The 23,342-nt window shown below is 32.0% G+C and overlaps 1 protein-coding gene across 7 annotated transcripts in view; it reads right to left on the bottom strand.

Moving 5' to 3' along the window:
• LOC143067323 (serine/threonine-protein phosphatase 2A regulatory subunit B'' subunit beta-like) overlaps window positions 1-23,342 on the bottom strand; it is a 67,860-nt gene that overhangs the window by 6,287 nt on the left and 38,231 nt on the right. For 3 of the 7 annotated variants that reach the window (XM_076240485.1, XM_076240483.1, XM_076240484.1), the window contains 11 exons: window positions 19,134-19,237; window positions 14,693-14,804; window positions 12,816-12,890; window positions 12,218-12,304; window positions 8,004-8,160; window positions 6,316-6,364; window positions 5,140-5,226; window positions 4,646-4,790; window positions 3,828-3,977; window positions 1,776-1,879; window positions 449-508 (listed from right to left, as the gene is read on the bottom strand). In XM_076240485.1, coding sequence (XP_076096600.1) covers window positions 449-508; window positions 1,776-1,879; window positions 3,828-3,977; window positions 4,646-4,790; window positions 5,140-5,226; window positions 6,316-6,364; window positions 8,004-8,160; window positions 12,218-12,304; window positions 12,816-12,890; window positions 14,693-14,804; window positions 19,134-19,237 — 1,130 coding nt within the window. Of the gene's footprint in view, window positions 1-448; window positions 509-1,513; window positions 1,548-1,775; window positions 1,880-3,827; window positions 3,978-4,645; window positions 4,791-5,139; window positions 5,227-6,315; window positions 6,365-8,003; window positions 8,161-12,217; window positions 12,305-12,815; window positions 12,891-14,692; window positions 14,805-19,133; window positions 19,238-23,342 lie in introns of all 7 variants that reach the window. The other 4 variants (XM_076240486.1, XM_076240487.1, XM_076240488.1 and 1 more) reach the window with 2 other exon arrangements.

Consider the following 23,342-nt stretch of genomic DNA (forward strand, 5'->3'; position numbering starts at 1 on the left):
GTGATATTTGAAATGTTTAAAGGTTAGAAAAAAATTGAAAAGCATTGTTCTAGAAGCAAAAACATGAGTCATACCAAAAGGAATGTCAATTTGAGCTTTAGTTAAATATAATTTCCCCTTCCAAAGATGAGGTAGAATTACTGTTGTTGACTTTCCAAAAAGGAAATAAAGTGTCTTCCAGCACATTAATAAGAAACCTTATTTTAAAGGGTTCTTTATGGACAAATAAGACAAACAGTATAGTGAACGTTCCCTAAAGTGATCAGAGATTATGGGATTAAGTCCGATAAAAATTGACTGTTATAACTGGAGAGAATTTTTACTTGAATATTATGTTTTGAGGTTTAGTGATTATATACAAAGAGAGATTAAAGTATTGACATGGGGATAAATAATACACACGGTAACCTCACTCAATCATCAATAGGATGTGCCAAACATAATATACCTAGTATCTGTTGTGTCCTTTAACTCGGTCGATTCCCATGATGATAGAACAGATTTTTCACTGTTTTAGGAATGAAATATATTAAAATATCCCATAAAAATTTAAAAAAACATTTGTCATGTTGTTGTATTATGAATAACAAAACTGTTTAATTTTTCAATTTGACTAACTGATATTCTGCAAAAAAGTGTTGTAAAGAAGGTCTTTTTGAATTTATAAGTGTTGTTATAAAGGTCTGTTTGATTTTTTAAGTGTTGTAATAAAGGTCTGTTTGATTTTTTAAGTGTTGTAATAAAGGTCTGTTTGATTTTTTAAGTGTTGTAATAAAGGTCTGTTTAAATTTCTATAGATGCACAAATAACCCTAATTTTCCACTCTATAAAGTATTATTTTCAAACTTTAAAATGTGAAATTTTAAGAGCATTTAAATTTTTTTGAAATCTATCAAAGTTGATAATAATAGAATCAGTAGGATATGCTGGTAGAATACATTTCTTAATGATTTAATTGAAAATGATGAATGCAATGTGATCACTGGATAGACAATCCTAGTAAATCACTAGAAAATTCAATCAAAGTGTGGCTATCAAGTTTCATCAAACCAATTGAAATGCAACAGAATTTAGAGAAAATGTTTTTACAAAAAGTCCTCTTTTAACAAAGCTTATGCCAGAAAGATATAACCAAGTTTCATGGATTTTTAAATTTTAAAGGATTTCGAATCCCTAAAAAGCAAAAGCATCTTATGGGGGAAATGATAAAAATGGATATAAAAGTTTTATATTTGAAGCTTTGCAGAATTAAATTTTCAATCAAAACTTTGCTATCATAGCTCTTTTAATATGATGTGTACAGCACCCATATTAGAACAATAAAGCTTATTTCAATATTTAAGAATAATAAATTAGGATAGACAAACAAAAAACATTTGTCTTTGACACATGCATAAAATAAAAAATCACTTTAACCCCTTTTAATTTACATGCTGATTTCAAGCAGTTAAATTTATGAATTTCAAGCTTTGCAATTACAATGGTTACATGAAATATTTTTTTAGAAATTTACCATATTTTGTTGACTTTAATATCAACCAACATTTCTGAAAAGCAACATCTTAAATGAATTATCAAGTTTAGGCTTATTTGTACAGTTCTTTATTTTTTTCTATCTTTTTTACCACTTCATTAAAAAAAAACTTTTTTATTTCAAAACCTCAGAACCAGATTCTACTATTGTCAAAATGAAATGTTACTGCAAGGGCACAAACTAAGCATAAAAATGTCAGCCATTAAAACTTTGTACGATGACCAACATGGAGCAAACTTACACTTCCTCTTGGTCATTAGCTCCTTCTTCAGCCACCAGAAGTTCATATTCTTCTGCAGCATACCTCTCCCAATCTGTTGGCTCTGGTATGTCAGAGTCAACATCCTATCAAAATAATCAAGATATTTGTTAACTATTCTCACTGAAAAAAGTTAAATTGCAATATTTTTAACATAAAACACTTGTCAGACTACTATAAACGTAAAAAATATTCTTGATTCACCAAATAAAAATTTCACCTAAAATCAAATACCTTATAGCGGGTTATTTATGCGCGTGTAAAATTTCGCGATTTTCATTGAATAAGGTATACGAAATATTTTGGCGGTTATCATTTTGGCAGATTTAAAACTTTTATCAATACTTTAGCATGTACACTTTTAATTTGGCTGAATTTAATTTTAGTGTTGGATAATCGGTTGAAATTACCAACCGATTATCTATTACAACAGGTTGACAGCAACCAACCGACTATCGGTTATAATCGCATCATAATACCTTGCCCTTTTTTTCAAATGAAATCATGCATTTAGTCTCATTGTACATGTCTAATGTGTATAATCCTTATCATTGCAGAGTTTATATATTCATATTTGATCTTTTGTTTCCTTTTCATATTCTGTCGTACTAAATTATAATCCTGGTACCTTTGATAACTATTTATTTAGCAGTTAAAACAATAATTAATAAGAATCAAGATTCATATTGATCTCATAATTACAACATTAATTACCAACAGAGACACTAACATTTCTAAATTTCAACTGTGTAACTCACAATACAATTTCAATAACATAGTTGTATAAACATTTGAATGCTTCTAGTTGAGAAAAGAAATATAAAGTTTTTAACTTTAAGAAATTTAAGATTAACAGAAAAAAATAAAACAATGCATTTGCATTATAATATATACAGTAAACATAGGGGATTAAGCCAAGGTCTGTTAATTCGTGTATAATGCTTCTTTTTCACTTTTGTGATCATCATTTTTTTCTGTCAATTGTGTCATTCGTGCGTCTGAACTTATAATTGCAAGAATGCTGAATTATTACATTGTTGAACCGTATCCGATTCGTGATTCTTATATTTTTCAATATGGCTGACAAATTTCGGAAATATACAAAAATAAACGATGTTTGGCAAGCAATTTGGAAAGGAATATGACGTTTTTGATGCTACAAATAGATAAAACATTAATAAAAGGCAATTTGCAACACGTTCTAATGAAGCAAAGAAATTATTTTGTCTCAAATCAGAATGATTTTATGTACGCTCTCAAGTTGCAAGTACCGGTATTGAAAGAAAGTATATATTTCATACAAAGTTATTAATTTTAAATAATATTCCATCAATCTGCAAATATTTATAGTCAATGCATTTGTCACGTTTATGAAGAAAGAAATTGGTTATGTCTTTAATTATAGGATGTTTGATATTATTGTCATCGATCCTGATATTTTTTGTTATTATTTGTTTGCTGCGCATATAAAATGCAAACCGGAAACGGACCAGAAGTTGATAAGCTAAAAGTCCGGAAAACTTTAACGACAATCGATCAAACAAAATCTCAATCGATTATCAATATGGCCAGGCCCAACCAACATATTTCCTACTTATTCCGATCATCGGAACAACACTATTTAATTTGGCGATTTTGTTCTATCCGCGAAAATAACCCACTATACGATAATACCATAACACTATAAGCAATACAAATTGCAATGTGTCTACCCAAAATACAGGTTAATTCTTAAAACCAAACTTTTTTCAATTTTTTGGAAGTTGTTTGTCATGGTAACCAGATTTGTATCTTTAATAATTTAGCAAAAATGAATTGAAATAATCAAAATGGCCATTAGTTTTCTCGTTTGAAATGTTTAGCATTTGTCATTTCTGGGCCTAAAAGTTGTTAAGATCTATGTTCTTTGGTTGAGAGTTCAACAATCATACCACATCTTCTTATATTTTTTTTTAAAGTTCTGATTATTTGTATTTTTTCTATATTTAACTGACTTCTGATACAAATCCATGTACCTTTGATAATTTTACCTACCCTCATATTAGAAAATGGATCTCTCTGCTCATGATCAAGGAATTTATCAAGGTTGATGAACGTGTCAAAAAATATATGAGTCATTTTACAATTTTTGAGATCAGCTAAAGTTATTCTTTCGTTGTCCTTAGGTCTTACTAAATCTAACATCTGAAATGAACAAGTACAATCTTTTTTAAAATACATAATCATGTATGAATTCTGACATTAATTGATGACTTTATTGTGTCATGTAAAAAAATCAAAGAAACTGTTCTAGTGCTACTACATTTAAAAACAGATGAATATTAAATTCACTTAAACATACATTTAAATTATTAAAATGACATTTCAATTATTGAAATGCAAGTACACTCTTGCCAATTGATGCTTTTCTTGGAGGTAAGTTGAAGCTGAATGGTATGTAGCTTGTCAATTTCACTCTTATTTAAAGAAATTTGTACACTTCCATTTATCTTAGGAAAATGTCTTTACACTAGTTGGCTATTCTGTGTCACAACCTTACTGACTGTCAATTTGCCACTTAGTTAAATAATTGTATCTATAGTATTTTTTTAATTAGGAGAATTTTTTAAAAGTTATATCTTAAACATTCTGATATAAATTGAGATTTAACGAGAGCGCCACCAATATTTTAGCAGATACCAGCGAAAAAAAAGATTTTACATATAAATTTAATCTTTATTTCATTTATTTTCTGAAAATAAATAATAAGGAATGTTTTTTCATATTTTCATGCAATCATTTCATGCATGAGAAATATTGCAATTACTAAGAATACACATTCATACAAATTCTGTATGCATTTTAAAAATTACCTGACATAAACAATCTTCAAAAGGTAACTTTTCTATCCCTAAAGCCTCCATTTTTTGCATTTGTTCTTCATAAAAATATTCCATTTCATACATTGATATCACACCGTCCCCATCAAGGTCCATAACTCTAAACCAATATTCAACACTGAAAATAAAGGATATTAGTCATTGTCTTAGAAATTCTTTCGAATAAATATGCAATACTGAACATTTTCTTATGATTATCAAAGGTCAAATACCATAGTAAAACTTGAATTTTTGGCTTTGCGTTGCCTAGTCATTATGGCAAAAGTTGAAATTGGCAATAAAAAGATTCTATTGCAAAAATAAATATTAAACCCCAACTTTGTCAAAACTGATAATAAGGTTACGTTCAACCTTCCCTTGTAATACAATAGAAATATCTACAGTAATCTCCCTTGTATCAGTAACCCTGCAACTGTGATCACATAAGGTTTTTTTATGCAAACAATTTGAAAATTATATGAAATTACCTTGTTGGATTTCTTTTATCTTCTTCTGATAACAAAAAACAAACAAACTGTGGATATGACATTTTCCCCTCTAATGCATTTTTACCTCTAAAAAAAATACAAATATGTTTTACTTCAAAAACTTACAAACAGTGATTAGGTATATATATGAAAATTAAATCAATGTTTAGATGTAAAGGAATTATGCAACAAGCAAAACAATAATCAGATGTGAAGTACTTCTTTCTACTACTATAAATACAGTATTAAGGATGTCTGCTGGTCATGTTTTTGAATTCTTGTCATATTTTCCATTTTCTCAGGTTTTATCCATCCAAATGTATTAAATTTTTTTTTACACGACACCCCACTTTTGTCTTCATAAATCTGTTCAATAGATCATTTCAGATTTAGTGATCCGGCGGCATGAAATCCTTGTTACTTTTTCTTGGTTTAAAGGGTAAAAAACAATTCCAATGTTAACAAATAGTAAAGTCTGAAGAAAACCCTTTTCCCGCCATTTTCTAAATGTCTCGTATTTTGAAAACTACACACGAGACTAATGATTTTATTACTTTATTTTGTTTAAATATCAAAGTTGTTTTCATTTTAAGCAACCACATGAAATCCTTGTTATTTTAAATTAGAGCAGCAGACATCCTTAACCAAAATATTTCTTATAAACCTGTAATTCAGTGGTAGTCTTCTGTTGTTGTGTATCATATTTTTTTCGTCTAATTGTTTTGTAAATAAAATCATAATGTTAGTTATCGTGCTTAATTGCTTACATTTGTCACTGTTGGGCCTTTCTACCTTGCTATGGCGTATGGGTTTTGTTCACTGTTGAACAGTTTATCATGAGCAATAGTTGCTCATTTGTATATCATTTTTTCTCTGGTCCAGAGTTGTCTAATGGGCAATCTTACCACATTTTCTTATTATTATATCTTAACACAAAATAAAATGTAAGGAAACTAATGTAACCTTGACATAAACTGAAACAGAATCTAGAATATGCAAGAAAAGTATTTAAGAAGTTAAGCATGCTACGAAACAGGTTTTTAAGAAATAAATATTATACTTATACCCATCAACAGTTAACAGATCTAATTATTTGTACAGTTTTTTGAGCAATGAAATGTTTGTGACATAATCGCTTACTTACATTTTTGTATGTCGTTAACTAATTGTACTTACTTTATCACAGCACCAGAAAATATTCTCTCTATTGTTCTGGAATTTACAGCTGAAAAAACACAACATAATTGTTACAGTTAATTTTTCCTTCATTACTTCACATTTATGTAATAATGTTTTTAACAAATGCAATAGATGAGCTTTTAATACAATGATGTATGAATATTTCTTGGCGAAGGTTTCCATAACGTTATCTTGGATTAGAAATCATGAGTTTAATTAGATGCATAATGTGATCACCTCATTTTAATTTTACATTAAGGGCATACGATACAGTTTTGATCCCGTATTTACAAGTTGATGAAATTTGCATATAGGCTATTTTTTACCTGATTAAATCAAATATGTAATAAAAAATATACCTTCATGTGCTACTTTTTGAGTTAAATGAGGTCGAAATTTTGTATATTTGCTCAAAATTCTGATTTGTGGCCGTATTTTCCCTTTCGAAAGAAAGACATAACTTTTTTGTTTTAAAAGATAAACACAAATTGTTTTTTGTTAAATAATTTTTAACTTCTGTATTTTATAAGTATTTGAAAAATTTATGCATTTTTTGTTCAGAAATAACTCATATTAATCAAATGGTCATGAATTCAGAAAAAAAACGTCATTTTTTGCTGTATATTTTTCAAAATTAAAAAAATTGCACTATTGAACTACAGTTTTATAAAATTTGGTCCACATAATTTCCCTACAAAATGAAACAAAATGTTGTTTTAAAAAATCGGGGTCCATGCACTCCTTTTCAAATTTAATCAGTCTGAAAAATTAGTCGAAAAATGCATCTTTTCCCGATATGTCACAGTTTGACGTCGCGAAAATAACATTTTACGTTAGCAACGTCATTACCTCCCCTGTTACTGTGTCGTATGCCCTTAAAAGCATTTATGTTAAGAGCTTAGCACAAAACATTTTTAATGAAAATAAAATTATTAGCTTTTTGTGATAGTTAAAGCAAATCATGTTAAAAAAGTTAAAAATCATTACAATTATAAGGTACACTTTTAATATGACAGTGGTTAATTTCTATGGTTGTTATTGTAAGCTAAAACATAATAAATGATCAATACTGTTTACTGATTCTTCAGAGTTGATACTGACAGCTCAGCTATGATTTTCTATTTGATTTCATTTTTATGATAAGTGTATGTATTGTAGTCAGATTCTTCATTGCTCAAAATCCATTTTTGATGTCAAATTTTCTTGCTTTTCTCTGATTTTCTTTAATAATGTAACAAGAAGGTGATCACAAAGATTACTCGTTCTTACAGACTACATATCGTCTACAAATCATAAGGCAAGCAGATTAAAACAATAATATATGAAACTTCTCCACTCTTGACTATTAAATTTTAATATTTTGAAAACACTTGATAAGCCTCACATTTCAAATTAAAAATTTTTTTTTAAAGTTTAGAAATATCTTGTCAGCCATGATGCAGTAGTAGGATCTATACTCATCTAATTTTCTTACTTGTTTTAAATATGAATCGTGTTTGTATGACATACTCACCATGATCATTATGGCGAGCTAGGTCATGTTTATCTATTAACAAATCATGATCTTTATCTAGTTCCCAGAATTTACAATATACTCACCATGATCATTATGGCGAGCTAGGTCATGTTTATCTATTAACAAATCATGATCTTTATCTAGTTCCCAGAATTTACAATATACTCACCATGATCATTATGGCGAGCTAGGTCATGTTTATCTATTAACAAATCATGATCTTTATCTAGTTCCCAGAATTTACAATATATCACATAAAAATGTTCATAAGAAAAATAGTCCATAACTTGATTTATATCATCTTCTTCTTCTAATAAAGATAATGTCTGAAAAATAAATATAACATGTATGTTAAATATATAAACACATGAATGTAATATCAATAAACACATGCGTGTAAAATATATAAACACATGACTGTAATATAAATAAACACATGCGTGTAAAATATATAAACACATGACTGTAATATAAATAAACACATGAATATAATATAAATAACATATGAATGTAATATAAATAAACACATGAATGTAATATAAATAAACTGCACATCATATTTGTTTTTTTCTTTCATTATTTTGTACACATATTAGGCTGTTAGTTTTCTTGTTGATTTGTTTTACATTCATCCTTCCAGGACCTTTTATAGCTGACTATGTGTTACGGGTTTATCTCATTGTTAAGGATTTCTATGTCTTTGGCCTCTTGTGGAGAGTTGTCTCATTGGCATTTGGCAAAATTGACAGCATTTCTTTCACACTATCTCCTTCAGGAAAATGCAATAACCAATCTATGAGGTTGTATTTGTGTTGCTTTCATGACAGAAACAAACAATTTTCTGGTCAAGTATTTTGATAATGAAAAAAATATAAAGACCTATGGATTTTGATGTCACCACATATACCAATCAATTTGTTGATAAAGTTTAAAACAAACTGGCCTGGGCAATACGATAACAGCAGCAATTATGAATTCTATTGATAAGTTTAACAAAGTTTTGGGGTTTGTTTTCATTTGCTCTATTACAATATCTATTCAGTCTCAGTTGCAAGTACAACATGTATTATATAAATCTTCAAGACCTCAATAACATAAGTAGAAGTCAGTAATTATTTTTATTCTACAGCACTTGATCAGAGATGTGGTGTCCTAAGACTGTACAAGACCTTAATAACATAAGTAGAAGTCAGTAATTATTTTTATTCTACAGCACTTGATCAGAGATGTGGTGTCCTAAGACTGTACAAGACCTTAATAACATAAGTAGAAGTCAGTAATTATTTTTATTCTACAGCACTTGATCAGAGATGTGGTGTCCTAAGACTGTACAAGACCTCAATAACATAAGTAGAAGTCAGTAATTATTTTTATTCTACAGCACTTGATCAGAGATGTGGTGTCTTAAGACTGTACAAGAACTCAATAACATAAGTAGAAGTCAGTAATTATTTTTATTCTACAGCACTTGATCAGAGATGTGGTGTCTTAAGACTGTACAAGACCTCAATAACATAAGTAGAAGTCAGTAATTATTTTTATTCTACAGCACTTGATCAGAGATGTGGTGTCTTAAGACTGTACAAGAACTCAATAACATAAGTAGAAGTCAGTAATTATTTTTATTCTACAGCACTTGATCAGAGATGTGGTGTCCTAAGACTGTACAAGACCTCAATAACATAAGTAGAAGTCAGTAATTATTTTTATTCTACAGCACTTGATCAGAGATGTGGTGTCTTAAGACTGTACAAGACCTTAATAACATAAGTAGAAGTCAGTAATTATTTTTATTCTACAGCACTTGATCAGAGATGTGGTGTCCTAAGACTGTACAAGACCTCAATAACATAAGTAGAAGTCAGTAATTATTTTTATTCTACAGCACTTGATCAGAGATGTGGTGTCTTAAGACTGTACAAGAACTCAATAACATAAGTAGAAGTCAGTAATTATTTTTATTCTACAGCACTTGATCAGAGATGTGGTGTCCTAAGACTGTACAAGACCTCAATAACATATGTAGAAGTCAGTAATTATTTTTATTCTACAGCACTTGATCAGAGATGTGGTGTCTTAAGACTGTACAAGACCTCAATAACATAAGTAGAAGTCAGTAATTATTTTTATTCTACAGCACTTGATCAGAGATGTGGTGTCCTAAGACTGTACAAGACCTCAATAACATAAGTAGAAGTCAGTAATTATTTTTATTCTACAGCACTTGATCAGAGATGTGGTGTCTTAAGACTGTACAAGACCTCAATAACATAAGTAGAAGTCAGTAATTATTTTTATTCTACAGCACTTGATCAGAGATGTGATGTCCTAAGACTGTACAAGACCTCAATAACATAAGTAGAAGTCAGTAATTATTTTTATTCTACAGCACTTGATCAGAGATGTGGTGTCCTAAGACTGTACAAGACCTCAATAACATAAGTAGAAGTCAGTAATTATTTTTATTCTACAGCACTTGATCAGAGATGTGGTGTCCTAAGACTGTACAAGACCTCAATAACATAAGTAGAAGTCAGTAATTATTTTTATTCTACAGCACTTGATCAGAGATGTGGTGTCCTAAGACTGTACAAGACCTCAATAACATAAGTAGAAGTCAGTAATTATTTTTATTCTACAGCACTTGATCAGAGATGTGGTGTCCTAAGACTGTACAAGACCTTAATAACATAAGTAGAAGTCAGTAATTATTTTTATTCTACAGCACTTGATCAGAGATGTGGTGTCTTAAGACTGTACAAGACCTCAATAACATAAGTAGAAGTCAGTAATTATTTTTATTCTACAGCACTTGATCAGAGATGTGGTGCCTTAAGACTGTACAAGACCTCAATAACATAAGTAGAAGTCAGTAATTATTTTTATTCTACAGCACTTGATCAGAGATGTGGTGTCTTAAGACTGTACAAGAACTCAATAACATATGTAGAAGTCAGTAATTATTTTTATTCTACAGCACTTGATCAGAGATGTGGTGTCTTAAGACTGTACAAGACCTCAATAACATAAGTAGAAGTCAGTAATTATTTTTATTCTACAGCACTTGATCAGAGATGTGGTGTCCTAAGACTGTACAAGACCTCAATAACATCAGTAGAAGTCAGTAATTATTTTTATTCTACAGCACTTGATCAGAGATGTGGTGTCCTAAGACTGTACAAGACCTCAATAACATAAGTAGAAGTCAGTAATTATTTTTATTCTACAGCACTTGATCAGAGATGTGGTGTCCTAAGACTGTACAAGACCTCAATAACATAAGCAGAAGTCAGTAATTATTTTTATTCTACAGCACTTGATCAGAGATGTGGTGTCCTAAGACTGTACAAGACCTCAATAACATAAGTAGAAGTCAGTAATTAGTTTTATTCTACAGCACTTGATCAGAGATGTGGTGTCTTAAGACTGTACAAGACCTCAATAACATAAGTAGAAGTCAGTAATTATTTTTATTCTACAGCACTTGATCAGAGATGTGGTGTCCTAAGACTGTACAAGACCTCAATAACATAAGTAGAAGTCAGTAATTATTTTTATTCTACAGCACTTGATCAGAGATGTGGTGTCCTAAGACTGTACAAGACCTCAATAACATATGTAGAAGTCAGTAATTATTTTTATTCTACAGCACTTGATCAGAGATGTGGTGTCCTAAGACTGTACAAGACCTCAATAACATCAGTAGAAGTCAGTAATTATTTTTATTCTACAGCACTTGATCAGAGATGTGGTGTCCTAAGACTGTATTCACTGTCGGCACATAAATTTCATTTTACATTGTTTTAATGATATTTCTTTGACTGTTTATTTATTCAAACATGAGAACTAGTATTGAATTTGCTGTTTATCATTTCCCTATTATTTTCTGATATTACTGACATTATCTAGTCAGGATCTGCCAAAACAAAGTAATATGACCTGAATGGTTTATCCCTGACCTGACCTTATCAATATTCTGACCTTCACCTATCAATTCATTTTATAAAAAGCTTAACTCTGATGTTATTTTGATAAAGATATGAAAACTGGCCATGATTCAAGCCTTACTGTAATTCGTTTCTTAAAAATAAACTACATTTGCAAATTTTTCAAAATAGCCATTATGTACCATTCCATGTGATATCATTACAAACATACAAGCCTTTCACTTGCCATTAATATGATGAAACAATAGTTAACAGAATTCTAGAAAGAGCTCTGAATAAAATGTGTAAAAATAAAATGCTATAAATTTCTCATATAAAAAGATATTTCCTGGTATTCATGTTGGAATTTAATTCAGATTAAATTATTTTGGAAAATGTTTGTAATACTTACCTTTCCCTCAAACCAAACTATACTGAACGTTATAATTTGACTTACAGATAAAAAGTTACTTTTTCTAAGTTCTGTTACTGTTATTTTCCCTGACCAGCTTCTATTTACACAATACAATATTCTGGCTATCACCTGAAACAACACAAATATAATGTTTGATACATCAATATCATGAATGATAACTGTTAATCAAAACAATTGCTAATGTAGGGAGAACAATGTGTACTAGAGCATATATTTCATACTCAGATACTCCAATAAACTGTTTATGGCATTTCCCCCTCTGAATTCTCTGATTAAAAAATTGTTCAACAAGAACTTCAGCACATTGAACTACAGTAAAAATGCCTCTACCGATCTCTTCTATCAAGACTATCATTGATGTTAAAGAATTCAAGAATATTCTTCTGTTGGACGGAGAATTTTGCATCTAAAGGTGCATAAAAAATGCATTTGCTAATAAACATACAGAAAGTTTGTGCACGCAATAGGAGGTTCTTTATGCAAGAGCAATCTGTAATATCTTTACTATATCTTCCTATTTTTTCAGTATGAGTTACCTATTTTTATTAAATCCCTATATTTGTTGCTTTAGTATTGTAGATAATGATATGCGTGTTATTAATTACGAGTTTTAACTTACAGTGTTTACATATCTAGAATGGAACTCAGGAGCTTCTTGTAGAAAGGTTAAACCCGGATGAGTTTCTACAATATCCTGAAAATAAGGAAAAAAACATAATAGAAAGTTGTCACACTTCTAAATAGCAGGAAGACGTATTGAATAAAGGCAATTTAAAGCTTGCTGTATGGTTTGATACCTCTTGAGTGTTGACAATCTCTCAATTGCATTGATAGATGTTTTAATCATTAATTTGATTCTATCTCACTGAGTTTACCTTACATTCTAAAATTACATTCTTCTCGCACTTTGAAAACAAAACGATGTTCTAATTCAAATAGACTGTCACTAGTCTAACCTTGTTGCTATTTCAGAATCTGTGACACTTGATATATTGACGTCATACAACTGTGACGAGATTGGTTCCCTTAAAAAATGTTGTAGATACTTAGTCAGCTGTAAGCGGTTGAGCTTTGGAATTACTTCTTTAGCTCAGTTGATTAACGTGCTAGCCTTGTAACACAGAGGTCCCAAGTTCAAGTCCAGGTGGAGACACAATTTTGTAATGAAATTCATGCTCTCCGGTTTCTTTTGACCCCAACTAAACCAGGTGCTCCACAGGACACAGCTTTATACGACCGCAGAGGTGGAACCCTGAACAGTTGGGGCAAGTATGGACACAACATTCAAGCTTGATACAGCTTAGAATTTGGATTGTGATCAAATTCTAAACATTTTATGAGTTTCTGACACAAAACAAATGTAAAGATCTTACAAATCTATTATGCAATATTGTGCAATTAAAAATTTCTTCTTTAAACTTTTCAAAAATTTGGATTTTGAGAAATTTGGGGGAAAAAAAATGAAAACTACTACCACCCCCTTTTTTTTTGCAATTAGTCCAAAACCTGACATTTCTTTATACATTATTTACAAGTAATGTAAGGGAGGTAAATTCGAACATACCAAACATTGTATGTTAACTGTTTTTGAATTACCTCCCTTACACTGCTTTCAAATTGTCTTAATTGTCCATTGACCAGAAAAAAAAACTAGTTTCCCCCCTTTTTTTTCCCCTAATTCTAAAACGTTTTGAGCAATGACCCCCTACACAAATGCTTATTTTGGACCCCCTTTTTGGCCCCTAATTCCTAAACTATTGGGACCATAACCCCCAAAATCAATCCCAACCTTCCTTTAGTGGTATTAAACCTTTTGGTAAAAATTTATAGAGATCTATACACTAAATCTAAAGTTATTGTCCAGTAAGCAAATGTGTCTTCAGACAACGCAGATGACGACGACAACGACATGATACCATTATACAACACAAAAATTTGTTTGCAGTTGTATAAAAACCCTCAATGGTTAGAGAGGAATTCTAGCCAAGGTATGTTTGTGTGAGAGTCATAATGGTATAATGACTCTTGAGATGGGGAAAGTGTGACAGGATTGCTTCCCTTGGTAGATAGTCGTAAGCAGTTGACTAAGGGAGTACTTCTTTAGCTCAGTTGGTTAACTCACTGCCTTGAAACACAGAGGTCTTGGGTTCGAGTCCAGGTGAAGACAAGCATTTTTGTAATGAAATTCATGCTCTCCAGTTTAACAACAATAATTTTTCTATTGTGTCATCAGACATTTTCTTTTGTGATTTCAAAAATTGTTTTGGAACATTTGTGATGTATGGTAATCATGGTAATGGCTGATAAATAGCAATTAGGTGTATAGAACATGGGGTGAACATGATTGCATCAAAATTATAAATATCCAAGTCAGTTGTTATTTGAACATGCTGGAGATCATTATTGACACTTTTGGTGGTGTTGCTTGCAGAATGTGTTTACCCATACCATTACATGTAGTATGACTGCATGGTTTAATGTAAGGTAGCACTTTACCTGAACTAAAGGTATTAAATCTGCTTCATCGACATAATCTCTACCCTGTGGACTGTGTACTGTTAGTAACTTTACAAACCGAGACGCAGCATCATGACAAACAGAAAATACTCTGAAATTAGTATTAAAATTATAAATTATTCAGCAAAATACAAGAAAACTACTCTGAAAATACATGCCAAATTATGTATGTGCCTGTCCCAAGTCAGAAGATTGTAATTCAGTGGTTGTAGTTTGTTGTGTATCATATTTGTTTTTCATTCATTTTTTGTACATAAATCAAGCTTTTAGTTTTCTTATTTGAACAAACTAACATACTCCATGGCCACTGTAATGGTGATTATTTACCTTACCACTAACATACTCCATGGCCACTGTAAATGTGATGATTTACCTTACCACTAACATACTCCATGGCCACTGTAATGGTGATTATTTACCTTACCACTAACATACTCCATGACCACTGTAAAGGTGATTATTTACCTTACCACTAGAACATACTCTATGGCCACTGTAATGGTGATTATTTACCTTACCACTAGATCATACTCCATGGCCACTGTAATGGTGATTATTTACCTTACCACTAACATACTCCATGGCCACTGTAATGGTGATTATTTACCTTACCACTAACATACTCCATGGCCACTGTAAAGGTGATTATTTACCTTACCACTAGAACATACTCTATGGCCACTGTAATGGTGATTATTTAGCTTACCACTAGATCATACTCCATGACCACTATAATGGTGATTATTTACCTTACCACTAACATACTCCATGACCACTGTAAAGGTGATTATTTACCTTACCACTAGAACATACTCAATGGCCACTGTAATGGTGATTATTTACCTTACCACTAGATCATACTCCATGGCCACTGTAATGGTGATTATTTACCTTACCACTAGAACATACTCAATGGCCACTGTAATGGTGATTATTTACCTTACCACTAGATCATACTCCGTGGCCACTGTAATGGTGATTATTTACCTTACCACTAGATCATACTCCATGGCCACTGTAATGGTGATTATTTACCTTACCACTAGAACATACTCAATGGCCACTGTAATGGTGATTATTTACCTTACCACTAGATCATACTCCATGGCCACTGTAGTGGTGATTATTTACCTTACCACTAGAACATACTCAATGGCCACTGTAATGGTGATTATTTACCTTACCACTAGAACATACTCAATGGCCACTGTAATGGTGATTATTTACCTTACCACTAGATCATACTCCGTGGCCACTGTAATGGTGATTATTTACCTTACCACTAAAACATACTCAATGGCCACTGTAATGGTGATTATTTACCTTACCACTAACATACTCCATGGCCACTGTAATGGTGATTATTTACCTTACTACTAACATACTCTGTGGCCACTGTAATGGTGATTATTTACCTTACCACTAACATACTCCATGGCCACTGTAATGGTGATTATTTACCTTACCACTAACATACTCTGTGGCCACTGTAATGGTGATTATTTACCTTACCACTAACATACTCTGTGGCCACTGTAAATGTGATTATTTACCTTACCACTAGATCATACTCCATGGCCACTGTAATGGTGATTATTTACCTTACCACTAACATACTCCGTGGCCACTGTAATGGTGATTATTTACCTTACCACTAACATACTCCATGGCCACTGTAATGGTGATTATTTACCTTACCACTAACATACTCCATGGCTACTGTAATGGTGATTATTTACCTTACCACTAACATACTCCATGGCCACTGTAAAGGTGATTATTTACCTTACCACTAGATCATACTCCATGGCCACTGTAATGGTGATTATTTACCTTACCACTAACATACTCCATGACCACTGTAAAGGTGATTATTTACCTTACCACTAGATCATACTCAATGGCCACTGTAATGGTGATTATTTACCTTACCACTAACATACTCTATGGCCACTGTAAATGTGATTATTTACCTTACCACTAGATCATACTCCATGGCCACTGTAATGGTGATTGTTTACCTTACAACTAACATACTCCATGGCCACTGTAAATGTGATTATTTACCTTACCACTAACATATTCCATGGCCACTGTAATGGTTATTATTTACCTTACCACTAACATACTCCATGGCCACTGTAATGGTGATTATTTACCTTACCACTAACATACTCCATGGCCACTGTAATAGTGATTATTTACCTTACCACTAGAACATACTCTATGGCCACTGTAATGGTGATTATTTACCTTACCACTAGATCATACTCCATGACCACTGTAATGGTGATTATTTACCTTACCACTAACATACTCCGTGGCCACTGTAATGGTGATTATTTACCTTACCACTAACATACTCCATGGCCACTGTAATGGTGATTATTTACCTTACCACTAACATACTCCATGGCCACTGTAATGGTGATTATTTACCTTACCACTAACATACTCCATGACCACTGTAAAGGTGATTATTTACCTTACCACTAGATCATACTCCATGGCCACTGTAATGGTGATTATTTACCTTACCACTAACATACTCCATGACAACTGTAAAGGTGATTATTTACCTTACCACTAGATCATACTCAATGGCCACTGTAATGGTGATTATTTACCTTACCACTAGATCATACTCCATGGCCACTGTAATGGTGATTATTTACCTTACCACTAACATACTCCATGGCCACTGTAAATGTGATGATTTACCTTACCACTAGATCATACTCCATGGCCACTGTAATGGTGATTATTTACCTTACCACTAACATACTCCATGGCCACTGTAAATGTGATTATTTACCTTACCACTAGATCATACTCCATGGCCACTGTAATGGTGATTATTTACCTTACCACTAACATACTCCATGGCCACTGTAAATGTGATTATTTACCTTACCACTAGATCATACTCCATGGCCACTGTAATGGTGATTATTTACCTTACCACTAACATACTCCATGGCCACTGTAATGGTGATTATTTACCTTACCACTAGATCATACTCAATGGCCACTGTAATGGTGATTATTTACCTTACCACTAGATCATACTCCATGGCCACTGTAATGGTGATTATTTACCTTACCACTAACATACTCCATGGCCACTGTAAATGTGATTATTTACCTTACCACTAGATCATACTCAATGGCCACTGTAATGGTGATTATTTACCTTACCACTAACATACTCCATGGCCACTGTAAATGTGATTATTTACCTTACCACTAGATCATACTCCATGGCCACTGTAATGGTGATTATTTACCTTACCACTAACATACTCCATGGCCACTGTAAATGTGATTATTTACCTTACCACTAGATCATACTCCATGGCCACTGTAATGGTGATTATTTACCTTACCACTAACATACTCCATGGCCACTGTAATGGTGATTATTTACCTTACCACTAACATACTCCATGACCACTGTAAAGGTGATTATTTACCTTACCACTAGATCATACTCAATGGCCACTGTAATGGTGATTATTTACCTTACCACTAGATCATACTCCATGGCCACTGTAATGGTGATTGTTTACCTTACCACTAATATACTCCATGACCACTGTAATGGTGATTATTTACCTTACCACTAACATACTCCATGGCCACTGTAATGGTGATTATTTACCTTACCACTAACATACTCCATGGCCACTGTAATGGTGATTATTTACCTTACCACTAACATACTCCATGGCCACTGTAAAGGTGATTATTTACCTTACCACTAACATACTCCATGGCCACTGTAATGGTGATTATTTACCTTACCACTAACATACTCCATGGCCACTGTAAAGGTGATTATTTACCTTACCACTAAATATGAAACTAAGGTCTATCCTGTTTGTTGCAAAACATGGCATATCAAATAGTATAAAACAAGAGGCTCAACTGGTAAAGATCACATTTTCGGGAAAAAAATAATTGATGCAATTGGTGAATATTTGAAGTAAGTTTATCTTTAAACTTTTTCTGCAAATTCGCCCTGTCATATTTCTTCTATCTCTTACAGTTTGCAAGATATGTCAATTAATGCATCTTGCCACTATGTTCTACTTTAAGTCATTCGGGCCACTATTAATTAACTGACCAGAGCTTAAGCAGATATTTTAAGGATGATTTATTCCATGAATGGATGAAATTTGTTCAATAATTGTTTGGGTGAAGATATTTGAAGAAGTTTACAACAACAAAGATAGATGCCAAATGATGGCAATAGCTCATTTTCCTTAAAATCAGGTGACCTCAAAGGATATATATACGTTTTAGTACAATTTTATAAATGATTGATTGTTAAAGTTAGTTATCGACACCTCAACGCAAAAAGGCTACATTCTGTCTAAATAACTGTATACCACCTATTGTTTCCTTATAAGTAACTTACTTTCTCCACATGGCAGCAAACATTTGGAAAGTAACGTAACCATTTTTGTTCCCTCCTGACGCCGTATATAACAAACTCTTCCAGTACAGAGGTAGATTAATGACCTATAACAGAGAAAACAGGTTATTTGTAAATAACAGTAAAAAATAAAATATACAAAATATGAACAGGTACAACAAATGCTATTTCACCTTCATTAGATTTATTTAGTAAATATCTTATTCGTGTTAAACTTAATGCTTTCAGGGACCAAGCTGTGTGTCCCAATGTCACAATTTGTGATATTTTTTTCATCTGGCGATAACATATGGCTGCCATTTTTGAATTTCATGTTAACTGCACAACTGACATTTCATAGATCAAAGATGTTCTGTAATACCAGAATGTAGGAGATGGAGTCACTGTAGAACTAAAATTTGGGATGATAAAAATGAGAGATATGGAGTGAGCCAATTTTTTATAAGTATCAGTTATTATTCAGGATTGTTTACAAATTTTCTTTTGATGATTGCATATAAAAATACAGTAATTGAGTTTCTCATATATATAATACTGATATTTTATATCATTTACTTAATTAAGCTTCAGATCTCTCCCTTTATAATACTGAGATTTTTAAATGTGGGAAATTCTTGACCTTTTTTCATTTCCTTTTGTCGTTATCATAATAATCATACCCTATTCATAACATGAAAAAGTCTGCAATACTATTTATCTTTTATCTAATTTACTTAATCACATCATTCATTTACCAAGTTATTATTTCAAAACATTTTATGATGATATATTTTTTGTTCTGTATACATCTGGATTATTCATAAAGCACACAGGTAACCAGCTTGGATAAAACAGACAGCATGAATAACGGCAAATAATCAACTTTAGAAGATCTGACACACTTTTAATTAATTTCTTTTATGTTCGACATTACACTAATTTGAGGTTACTGGATTGTAAGTCTGTTCTCAGAGCACTGAAGTTGTGTCAGCATAAAACAATAATGTGCTTATAAATGAAATTTTATAGTATTTTCTATTCCAAATCCTTTTAATACAATTTAAATTCATACATTTTCAATCTACAATTTAAAAATGTAAACAATAGATTTTCTTGAATCCGTTAACATTAATATTAACAAGTGAAACTGCGAGCCGCAAGTGGATAATATTAATAGTGTAAAAATATGCAAGTGTTCTGTAAACAGGAAGTTGTCGAGTGATGAATCTGAAAACGCATCACACGGTAAAGTTGACTTATATAAATCCTGAAACCAAATTTCAGAAATCCTTGTATTGTAGTTCCTGAGAAAAATGTGACGAAAATTTTCAATTTGGCTATCATGTGTAAAATCATACAAGTGTTCGGTAAATAGGAAGTTGTCAAGTGATGAATCTGAAAACGCATCACACGGTATGGCTGACATATATAAATGTTGATACCAAATTACAGAAAGGGTGGATGTGTAGTTCCTGAGAAAAATGTGATGAAAGTTTTGTGGGACGGACTGACTGACTGACTGACGGACGGACTGACAGACAGAGGTAAAACAGTATACCCCCCCTTTTTTAAAGCGGGGGTATAATGACTGACGGACGGACTGATGGACGGACGGACGGACTGACAGACAGAGGTAAAACAGTATACCCCCCCTTTTTTAAAGCGGGGGTATAATAATCTGTTTTAAAAAAAACAAGAGGCTCTCAAGAGCCTGAATCGCTCACCTTAATTCTTTTGGTTAAATCTCTCATCAATGATTATTTTGGCTTTTCAATTTATTTAAATGTTTTTTGGATCGTCCTATTTTCTTCAAAAGCCAAAAAAAATAATCATTTTCTCCTATGTTCTATTTTAGCCATAGGAGCTATGTTTCTTGACATACAAGGAAATAAAATATAAAATTTATACTAGATACTCTGAAACTCATTTAGCCTAAGTTTGGCTGAAATTGATACAGCAGTTTCAAAGGAGAAGATTTTTTAAAGTAAGTCAACATGATGAACAAATTGTGAAAAAAGTCTTTAAAGGGCAATAACTCCTTAAGGGGTCAATTGACAATTTTGGTCAAATTGACTTAATTGAAGATCTTACTTTGCTGAACATTATTGCTGTTTACAGTTTATTTCTATCTATAATTATATTCAAGATAATAAACAAAAACAGCAAAATTTCCTTAAAATTATCAATTCAGGGGCAGCAACCCAACAACAGGTTGTCTGATTCATCTGAAAATTTCAGGGCAGATAGATCTTGACCTGATAAACAATATTACCCAACGTCAGATTTGCTCTAAATGCTTTGGTTTTTGAGTTATAAGCCAAAAACTGCATTTGACCCCTATGTTCTATTTTTAGCAATGGCGACCATGTTTGTTGATAGATCATAACTTCAGATACAATTTACAAACTAGATACCCTAAGGAACATTCAGTTAAAGTTTGGAAGTATTTGGCCCAGTAGTTTCAGAGGAGAAGATTTTTGTAAAAGATTACTAAGATTTACGAAAAATGGTTAAAAATTGACCATAAAGGGCTATAACTCCTAAAGGGGTCAACTGACCATTTCCGTCATGTTGACTTATTTGTAAATCTTACTTTGCTGAACATTATTGCTGTTTACAGTTTATCTCTATCTATAATAATATTCAAGATAATAACCAAAAACAGCAAAATTTCTTTAAAATTACCAATTCAGGGGCAGTAACCCAACAACAGGTTGTCTGATTCATCTGAAAATTTCAGGGCAGATAGATCTTGACCTGATAAACAATATTATCCCATGTCACATTGCTCTAAATGCTTTGGTTTTTGAGTTATAAGCCAAAAACTGCATTTGACCCCTATGTTCTATTTTCAGCAATGGTGACCATGTTTGTTGATAGATCACAACTTCTGATACAATTTACAAACTAGATACCCTAAGGAACATTCAGTTAAAGTTTGGAAGTATTTGGCCCAGTAGTTTCAGAGGAGAAGATTTTTGTAAAAGATTACTAAGATTTACGAAAAATGGTTAAAAATTGACTATAAAGGGCAATAACTCCTAAAGGGGTCAACTGACCATTTCCGTCATGTTGACTTATTTGTAAATCTTACTTTGCTGAACATTATTCCTGTTTACAGTTTATCTCTATCTATAATAATATTCAAGATAATAAACAAAAACAGCAAAATTTCCTTAAAATTACCAATTCAGGGGCAGCAACCCAACAACAGGTTGTCTGATTCATCTGAAAATTTCAGGGCAGATAGATCTTGACCTGATAAACAATATTACCCCATGTCAGATTTGCTCTAAATGCTTTGGTTTTTGAGTTATAAGCCAAAAACTGCATTTGACCCCTATGTTCTATTTTTAGCAATGGCGACCATGTTTGTTGATAGATCATAACTTCGGATACAATTTACAAACTAGATACCCTAAGGAACATTCAATTAAAGTTTGGAAGTATTTGGCCCAGTAGTTTCAGAGGAGAAGATTTTTGTAAAAGATTACGAAGATTTACGAAAAATGGTTAAAAATTGACTATAAAGGGCAATAACTCCTAAAGGGGTCAACTGACCATTTCCGTCATGTTGACTTATTTGTAAATCTTACTTTGCTGAACATTATTCCTGTTTACAGTTTATCTATATCTATAATAATATTCAAGATAATAACCAAAAACAGCAAAATTTCCTTAAAATTACCAATTCAGGGGCAGCAACCCAACAACGGGTTGTCTGATTCATCTGAAAATTTCAGGGCAGATAGATCTTGACCTGATAAACAATATTACCCACGTCAGATTTGCTCTAAATGCTTTGGTTTTTGAGTTATAAGCCAAAAACTGCATTTGACCCCTATGTTCTATTTTTAGCAATGGCGACCATGTTTGTTGATAGATCAAAACTTCGGATACAATTTATAAATAAGATACCCTAAGGAACATTCAGTTAAAGTTTGAAAGTATTTGGCCCAGTAGTTTCAGAGGAGAAGATTCTTGAAATAGTTTAGGACGACAGACGACGGACGACGACGGACGCCAAGTGATGGCATAAGCTCACTTGTCCCTTCGGAACAGGTGAGCTAAAAATGTATTGTTTAATGTCTATCTATTTGTCATTAATATGCCTGTCTGTTTGTCTGTTTTGTTTTGGTTTTGTAATGGTTTTTTTATTTAGTAACAATCCTATTGTTTGGATTTTAAACTAATAAAATTCTTATTCTTATT

Source organism: Mytilus galloprovincialis, chromosome 3 (genome assembly GCF_965363235.1).
Source record: "Mytilus galloprovincialis chromosome 3, xbMytGall1.hap1.1, whole genome shotgun sequence".
Lineage (NCBI taxonomy): Eukaryota > Metazoa > Mollusca > Bivalvia > Mytilida > Mytilidae > Mytilus > Mytilus galloprovincialis.